Raw genomic sequence first — 9,566 nt, 5'->3', positions numbered from 1 at the left:
ACGAGAAGTAATTATGTTTTTTTTCTTTTTTTTTTTTGAACAAAAGTAAATTTGTTGTTAAAAAATGCTAAAATTATGCTTTTAAACAAAGATTTCAACCACTACCAACTCCTCCACAATCTTTTTAAGCACTCGACTATTATTTTGCATTAGAATTTTTGAATTTGAGCAACGGATTTTTGGTGAAACCTCCCTTTTGGGCCTCTTTATTAGAGTAAAGGATAACTTAATCAATTTTCTTTCAAAAAACCCCTGAGTAGGAAATGCCTACCTTAATAAGGACATTTTATAATTTCTATTTTTTTTTATCACAATATTGCCCTTATATATATAGTATCATACGTTTGAAAATTTTGAAATCTGAGCTAAAGATCTCGTAGCTGATGAAGACGATCTCCAAATCGATCATACTTCACAAAATCGATGAAAACGATCTCCAAATCTGAAGATCTCGCAACCGAACATCTCTCACTTGTTCAACAATAGACGATCTCGCAGTCGAACATCTCTCACTTGGTGGCCGATGATCAACACTCCCAACTAAACGAGAGTTTCATTGAGATTTGTGATTGTTGATTGAGTTGTAGAGGTTTTTCTTCTCAATTAGGTATGTTGATTTGTTAATTAATTTTTTTTGTTTTTGTTTGTTTGTTTTTTTTTTATTTATTTTTGTTGTGTTTGATCTGATTTCGTTTGACAGAATTAGAGTAAAATTTTACTCTGGTTCTATTGTTGTGTCTTTTGTTTCAGAGAATGAGAGTAAAATTTTACTCTGGTTCGATTGCTCTGTCTTTTATTTCAGAGAATGAGAGTAAAATTTTACTCTGGTTCTATTGCTCTGTTTATAATGAGAGTAAAAATTTACTTTGGTGTTAGAATGATAGTAAAATTTTTGATTGTTGAGAAGATAGGGGAGATATGTTTTCTTAGCTTATGCGTTTTAGTTATCAATTTTTAACTAGCAAAAAAGTTGCACCAAACAAGTTCATTGTTTGCAAAAATTTTACTTTTGTGCAGAGTAACATTTTACTTTTATATTCAGAGTCTAACATTTTACTCAATTTTCAGAGTAAATTTTTACTTTTATACAGAGTAAAATTTTACTTTTAAATTCAGGGCGTAACATTTTACTCTTAGATTCAGAGTAAAATTTTACTCTTATGCAGAGTAAAATTTTGCTTTTATGCAGAATAAAATTTTACTTTTAGATTCCTTTACATTTTACTCCTATATCAAAGTAAAATTTTACTTTTAGATTCATGTTTCAAGGTGTGTTGGTGATACACTGTATGAGTTGTCAATCTTTGGCAAACTAAATAGTAAAAATTAACTCTAAAATATAGTACAATGTTACACTAAACCACAGTAAAATTTTATCAATTCAAACTAAACACAAATTGTAGTAACAGTAAAATTTTACTTTGATAGTGATAGTAAAATTTTACTTTGATAGTGACAGTAAAATTTTACTGTTAATTGATTACAGATTTGTAAAATGGTTCCACCTCTTATGTTGTTATGCAAGTATGGTGATTGTACCATTTTGTTCAAGGTTGTGTCAAACTGCACGTTGAAGGATTTAACTGATTTCTTAAGTTGTAAATTGAAGAAGTTTGACAATAGTGGTTGCATACTGTTATCGTACTGTTTGCCTGGACATTCGCAATGCATGATTGATGATGATTCTGATTTTCAAAATATGTTGTCGCTTGTTTATCCCCTAGTGTTAACCGGGTTGATGTGACCATTATTGAAATGGGCATTTCAAATGAAAAACATGGAGTTGGAGAATCAGGGGACACTACTGGATCCAACATTACTGATGATGAAATGGATTTACTCCCTATGTTTTGTCAACATGAAGAAAGGACTTTGTTGTCTTGTGGATGGGTGAATGGAATTACTCATGTAGGTCAAAGATTTATTGGAGGTGCAAAGGATTTTCGAACTGCATTGTGTAAATATGCCATTCAGATAGGATTTGAGTTTGTGTATGTGAAGAAAGAGAAGTGTCGGGTCACTGCTGTGTGTTCAATGCGGGAGTCGAAAGCTTGTTTATGGCGAGTACATGCATCTCTAGAAAGTGCTAATAATTTTTTCTACATTAGGACTCTACATGATAAGCATACTTGTGGAGCTGCTGTTCGTACTTCTAAAAACTCAAGGATGAGTTCAAATTTGGTTGCAAGTTTCATTGTTAATGACGTTCGTAGGAATCCCCAAACTGGTCTAATTGATGTTGTGCATCAATTTACAGATCAATATAGGCTCACCATTACGTACAATCACGCTTGGTTGGGAGTTGAGAAAGCTAGGACTACTACTTTTGGAGATTTCTTTATGTCTTATGATGAGATTCGATGGTATATCGATGTTGTGATGAGCACAAATCTTGGTAGCTATTTGCGTCTTGACTATAACCATCAAAGTGGACAGTTCAAGAGGTTTTTTGTTGCATTTAATGCTTCCATTCAAGGGTTTAGGCATTGCCGTCCTCTATTGTTTATCGATGAGACTTTTCTGAAGGGGAAATATAAGGCCACCTTGTTAACAGCTACAACGAAGGATGGGGATCAAGGTAGATATTACTATAATTTATTCAAAAGTAACAAGTTTCTTATTCTCAGATTAACATGTTACTGTTATTCAGAGTAAAAATCTACTATATTTGTCCTTTTCGTTTAATATACTTACTAATTGTAAAATGTTATTTTTCAGGTTTTTTCCCTCTTGCAACGGCAATTGTCGATACAGAGACTACAGACAGTTGGGAATGATTTTTTATGCATTTGTCGAATATATTGTTGGATGAAAGACCAATTACCTTCATATCTGATCGGAAATGCTAGACTTTTGGAGGCTTTACCCAAGGTTTTACCTACTGCTTACCACTATTTTTGTCTCCAACACTTGAAGGCCAATTTGAGAGATAGGTTTTTTGGTCCAAGTTTCAGCAATACTTTCAGGAGTAGAATAGTTTTTTTGTTTTCTTCGTGTGCTTACGCTCCGACAGTGGGATGTTTTAATCAGTTCTTGAAAGAATTATAAGATGAGGGAAAAGGGATTGTTTATGGGTTTCTATCCAATTTGCCCTATGACAAGTGGACTAATGCATATTTTAAAGGACAAAAATACGGTGAAATGCACTCGAATGTGGCAGAGTCTTTCAATTCATGGATCCGTCAAGCTCGCTATTTGCCCACTACAAAGATGATTGATTCAATTAGGTTGAAGATCATGGATTTGATGTCGAGAAGGAGAGAATAAGCTAAGAAATGGAATACTTTTCTTTGTCCGGAGATGGATTCAACATTACTAAATGCTCTTAAAAGTGGAAGAACTTGGTTGGTTAGTCGTTCAAGTGATCATGTTTTTGAGGTTCAATCCCGGCCATCGGTTAGCGTTGACCTCTTGAATAGAACTTGCTCATGTTACTAATGGCAATTGAATGGATTTTTTTGTGCTCACGCGGCGACCGCTATCCAAAAGAGCGGAGGTGATTTGTATGCACATGTGGTACCATTTTATTACACCAGCAAGTTCAAAGATTGCTATGCTGAGTCCGTTTATCCAATACACACTGTTGAGAAACCTCTTGTAGCTAGGGGTGTCTGCGGTTCAGTTTGGGACGGTTTGCGGTTCGGTTTGGACCGGTCGTATATATGCGGTTTGAGGAAAAGTCAACCCACAACCACCTGCAATGCGGTTTGCGGTTTGTGAGGATAGGGTTCGTGGCTGCGCGGGCGGTTGCGGGCCGTTTGCGGATTGAACTTTTTTTCAAAAATTTTTTGTTAAACCCTTTTTTTTTCCCATTTTTTATCAATATTTCTTTTAAACATTTTTCCTCCCATTTTCTAAAATATTCTAACATTAATAATTAATGAATTAAAACTTATAAAAAACTTATAAAATAAAAAACACAACAAAATCAATTCGTAACCTAAATAAATCATTCAAAATTTACTTTCATCATCAACTTGCATTCATTTCAATTCGTAACCTAAACAAATCATTCAAAATCTACGTTCATCATTAACTTGCATTCATTCTACATTCATCATTCCTAATCCAAATTAAAAAAATCCTACATTCATTATTCATAACCCAAATACAAAAAAAAAAGAAAAAAGAAAGGTAATTCTTCATTAATTTACATTCATCCAAAATGCAAAAAAATAAATAAAAATAAAAGGGGTTTTTTTGAACGGTTAGATTTAAAAAAGAAAAAATAAAAGTTTTATGCGGGCAGGTTGGGCGGGTGTGGGTTAAACCCGCAACCCGCCCACAACCTGAAAATTAGATAAAATCCAAACTGCACCCTACCCCAATGTGTTTGCGAAACCGCCCATACATGTACGGTTCGGATCGAGTAGGGCGGTTTGGGGGGGTCGGATGACCCTATGCCCAGCCCTACTTGTAGCTATGGATGATCTTGTTGTCCTTCCTTCAATTTGTAAGAAGCCACCTGGTAGGCCAAGGAAGAATAGGATCCCATCTAGGGGTGAGCAAATAAGACAAGTACAGTGTGGTAGATGCGAGAAGTACGGTCATAATAAGAAGACTTGCAATAAGGCATTGCCGTGAAAGACATTATTGATTTTGTAATAGAAGTATAAAAATAATGCAGTTCTTCTGCAATAAGTAGTCCATAGCAATAATAGTATAGTCTTTTAGACTAGATTTGTAAGGAGACATTGCAATAAAAGACATTTTTACTATATTCTTGAATGGTTGTCTGTTCTAGTTCCTGATTTGTTTTGTGGTTGAATGGTTGTCTGTGGGTGTGATGAGCCTGTGGCTTCACAGTAAAATTTTACTATGTTCAGAGTAAAATGTTACTTTTAGATTAAAATTTTACCTTATTTCGGAATAAAATTTTACTTTTATAGAGGGTAAAATTTTACTTTAGTGCAGAGTAACATTTCACTTTTAGATTTAGAGTCCAAATTTACTCGCCTTTCAGAGTAAAATTTTACTTTCATACAAAGTAAAATTTTACTTTTGTACAGAGTAAAATTTTACTTTTATATAGAGTAAAATTTTACTTATTCAAGTTGTAACATTTTGCTCTTAGATTCAGAGTATAACATTTTATTCTTATTTCAAAGTAAAATTTTACTTTTATGCAGAGTAAAATTTTACTTTTAGATTCAGAGTGCAACAATTTACTCATCTTTCAGAATATAAAGTAAAATTTTACTTTTATGCAGAGTAAAATTTTACATCATTTCAGAGTAAAAATTTACTTCATTTCAGAATAAAATTTTACTTTATTTAAGAAAATATGTTAGTCCCCTTAGAAAAACATTTCCAACCTGCACCAAAATTTACCACAACACACAAACTCCCCTGATGATCATCATGCAATCTTTGTGCAAAAAAAATCTAACAACACAACTACATATATCATCAACATTCATTCCCAGTCAAAACAACATTCATAGCAACATTCATTCCACTTACATTCCTAGTCAAAACAAAAGTCATAGCAACATTCATTCCAACATTCATAGCAACATTCAGTCAAAAAAAATTTAAGTCTCTACCTGTATCATTGTATTCTATCCATAACAACATTCATTCACAGTCAAAACAATATCCTTCTATAATAATGTATTCATCACCGAACCACAGTAAAATTTACTAAAACAATAGACATAGCATGTACTATCTAATACTCTTTTAGTATTCTTTCACTTGCAATTACTTTTTCACCGTTCTTTCATTTACAAAAACCGAAATTGCATACATCATTCACAGTAGTTCCCCAGAACTTGTCCACATTGTCATCCTTGAGGTCTTAGCTCTTGCTCGTTTTTTTTTTTTTTTTTTTTTTTTTTTTTTTTTTTTGAGGTTGAAGTGTTCCTCAGTCCATGCTTTTGGATAATCATTCAAAAATTGATGCACTATTGATGCTCGGAAATTGTTAATTTCATCATCTTCCATAGAATTTGCAATAGGCTCATCTCTTATGATTTGGTGCATGATATAACATACAATAATTCCACAATCAACACTGTTAATAAAAATCAATATCTTGTTAGATTTAGTCAAATTTGAAAACTACCAATTGAAGCATGTAATAGTAGCATGAAAAACTTATGATGTTGGGCGTTGTTGTGGACTATCTTTCACCGAAACCAAGTTTGCAAACTTTCTTCTACCTCTCTTCGTTTTGTTGGCCAACTTGCTATCCACATATGTTATCTAACGTCATTACATAATTGTTTGGTCACGATTAAATTCAATAATAAAACACAGCAAAAAATTACTGCTAATATGATGCAAAGCACTTACAATGTTTTTTGCATCCTTAAGGTAAGGATCTTCTCTGTTGTCTCTTGGCTTTAAAGAATTGTAATATCTCCACTCATCAAGTTCAGTGTCAAATACAAGAAGTGTCCAGTGGTAGGGTTTTTCTTCCTTTTTGTTCCCATTGGAATTCATGCAAAAATGAAGGTATCTATATCCACTCAAATCTTGTTCAAGGACTTTATCAATTAAATGATTTCTCAGCTCCCCATAACCCCATTTCACTAAAGACTGCATTTAATCATATAAGAGTGTTATGTTTCAAGTTGTGTTGGTGAGACACTGTATGAGTTGTCAATCTTTGGCAAACCAAATAGTAAAAATTAACTCCAAAATATAGTACAATGTTACACTAAACCACAGTAAAAATTTATCAATTCAAACTAAATACAAATTGATGGCTTACCCAATAAAGGCTTGAGAAAAAGAATGATTTATTCTTTTCTGGTTTATTTGCTTGTTGCTCAATCTCAAGCATTTCTACGAAGCTGTCAATGACCTAGAAAAACAAAAATCAATTAAATATATGTTAATAAAATGAACTATTTTTAGTTATTGAAGTAAGCACTAGTCATTGAAACTTGTATGGCGACTTACATTATTTGCAGTATCACCATCTCTCAGAATTGCATCCACATCATGCAATGTAACATATACTCCATTTCCTGTGCCGGACTATATGATTGCACTAGTCATAAGGTAAAAAAAATGTTGATTAATACGTTGCAGTTTGATAACAGTAAAAATCTGTTGTTTGATAAAATTAAAATGGTTTTACTCTGTGGTTTCCAAATTGTAAATCTTGTTCAATAGACACTTCTCATTCTTATCAAGCAATTTGCATATTACAGCATTATCTAGAAACAAAACCCTTTCAACTGGCTTTGGTTGGCTTAGAGGCAAGTTGTCAACATAAATCACTTCTTTTGATATCACTTCAATTGTTTGTTTTGTGGTTTTTTTTTTCTTTGCCTCTCTTGGCTCACATTCAAAATCAGACATCTCTTTTTTCTTCCTCGCCTTGATTTTGATTTTCTTGACCATGGATGTTTGCAATGGCTCTACGACTATAGGTATTTCTTTCAATGTAGTTTGAATCCCAAAGTTTTGCTCTTGTTCTACTCATTTAGCATGTGGCATTTCTTTAGAAGCAAAACCTTGGGTAGTCGCATAAACTGCATTTTCTTTAATCTGTTCAACCAACTGTTTATTTTTAGATTCGAGTACTTCAATCTCCTTTCTCAGTTTCTCCATTTCTTTCTCTGTGTTGCTCATCTTTTCCATCATTTCTTTTGTTTTTGCCTCTTGATCCTCTTCTATTTTTGCATTGTTTCCCTGTTTTTCTTCAGTTCTTCAACCAATGCCATATTCTCACTTTTCAGCCTCTTGTTTTCCTTTTGAAGATCAATGAAGTCCTTCAAAGGTTGATCATCTCCTAAAGCTTCAGCTATATGATCTTCATTTTCTTCAGTCTCCAAATTTTCCTTCATGTCCAATGCATCTTCTTCAGTCTCCAAATTTTCCTCTATGTCCAATGCATCTTCTTCATCATCATTGCAAATGAGCTCCATTTCTTCTCTGGAAATGGGCTTCAGTTCATTGTGATTTACCTGCATTTGAAAATTAGAAAAAGAAAAGAAGCCAACAATTAAGCAAACTTTAACCACAAGAGTAAAATTTTACTCTGTTTCAAAGTAAAAGTTTACTTTGATTGTAAGTAAACTTTTACTCTAATTTTAAGTAAACATTTACTCTGTTCAAGAGTCTGTAAAAGTTTACTCTGACTGTAAGTAAAAGTTTACTCTGATTTAAAGTAAACTTTTACTCTTACTTAAAGTAAACTTTTCCTTTGTTCAAGAGTAAGTAAAATTTTACTTTGACTGTAAGTAAAATAAAGTAAAATTTTACTCTGATTTAAAGTAAACTTTTACTCTGTTCAAGAGTAAGTAAAATTTTACTCTGTTCAAGAGTAAGTAAAAATTTACTCTGATTTAAAGTAAACTTTTACTCTGTTCAAGAGTAAGTAAAATTTTACTCTGTTTCAAAGTAAAAGTTTACTCTGATTATAAGTAAACTTTTACTCTATTCAAGAGTAAGTAAAATTTTACTATGTTTCAAAGTAAAAGTTTACTCTGACTGTAAGTAAACTTTCACTCTGTTCGAGAGTAAGATTTTATTATGTAAGTATAATTTTAAGCAAAGTGAACCAGTAAGGCTGAGTTTGGAAAGATGATACCTCTTCGGGCTTTAGTGTTTGCAATGACTTCTTCATTAGCTTTTTCCTCAATGTTGATAAGTCTCATCGAAGGAGCCTTGGACACAAATTTTTTCCTTGAGGTTGAATGAGGGTAGTATGCTCGCATAACCAATACTATAAAATAAAAAATCAAAATTAGTTAATTCTCGAAAGATAGATTGCATAATATTTCAAGTAGTTCAATTTACTTACCAAAAGAAGAAGTACACATCCAGTGACATTTTCAGGACTTCCTAATGAAGAATGGATTGAAGTAGTCAACGTGGATGCAACTGCAGTTGACCATGCATACGAATTCATCATTTCCAAATCTTCTACAAGGGCGACAAAGGCCAATCCAACTGTTAGACCAATTGTTGGTAATAGCAAAGTCGCCACATCAAATAGACACCTTATTCATGCAACATCATCAACATCAACTCTCGTTGTGCCTTCCAACGCATCTCCTAATGCCTCTCGCAAACTCTTTATAGATATTCTTGACATATTACGAAACCTTTTCTACACAAAAGGTGATTCTTGTTTCTTCCCATATGACACATCTACTTTTTTCGTTCCCGATTTTATCCCAAAAATCAAAGTAACGTCACTGTCCCGTATGCCACATGTTTTCCCCCCAAGCTTAAATCCCTTTGCATGAAAGTCATAAGATTTGATCACATCTATGACATTATCGTCAACTTTCTTGAACTTCTTTAACACCATATCATCTTTCTTCCAAAAATATTTAAATAACATCCCAAAAGGTGTTCTCTCAAGGGCAGTAATGTGTCTTTTAGTGAACCTTGTGTCTCGCATTAGGTTTATCAATGAAACAATATTTGACCTATATTGTTTCATATAGTTCTCCCTCTCCCGCACTCCATGTACAATATTCAACTTCGAAGGACTTTCTTTACTACCTTTGCTCTTTTTTTTAGGGACTTTCTTCTTTTGTATAACCGTTGGTGGAACTTCAAAATCATCATCATCATCATCACCACATTTGCTTCTTGTA

At 33.0% G+C, this 9,566-nt stretch overlaps 2 protein-coding genes across 2 annotated transcripts; one reads left to right on the top strand and one right to left on the bottom strand.

The window, feature by feature from the left end:
• The first annotated feature begins 1,755 nt into the window (after positions 1–1,755).
• Positions 1,756–2,777, top strand: LOC145793535 (uncharacterized). Its single transcript, XM_082876383.1, has 2 exons — positions 1,756–2,578; positions 2,719–2,777. Exons 1-2 carry the CDS (start codon positions 1,756–1,758, stop codon positions 2,775–2,777), a joined length of 882 nt encoding a protein of 293 aa, XP_082732509.1.
• Positions 2,778–5,698: 2,921 nt separating this feature from the next.
• On the bottom strand, positions 5,699–9,566 carry LOC114294589 (uncharacterized). The gene is made up of 4 exons (XM_082874598.1): positions 8,549–9,566; positions 6,910–7,922; positions 6,298–6,811; positions 5,699–6,207 (listed from the first exon to the last, which is right to left on the bottom strand). Exons 1-2 carry the CDS (start codon positions 8,582–8,584, stop codon positions 7,629–7,631), a joined length of 330 nt encoding a protein of 109 aa, XP_082730724.1. The 5' UTR covers positions 8,585–9,566; the 3' UTR covers positions 5,699–6,207; positions 6,298–6,811; positions 6,910–7,628.

Source organism: Camellia sinensis, chromosome 6, assembly GCF_055761805.1.
Source record: "Camellia sinensis isolate YWXY chromosome 6, ASM5576180v1, whole genome shotgun sequence".
Classification (NCBI taxonomy): Eukaryota; Viridiplantae; Streptophyta; class Magnoliopsida; order Ericales; family Theaceae; genus Camellia; species Camellia sinensis.
Note: the sequence above shows the minus strand (reverse complement) of the source record. Positions and strands in the feature narration are given on the sequence as shown.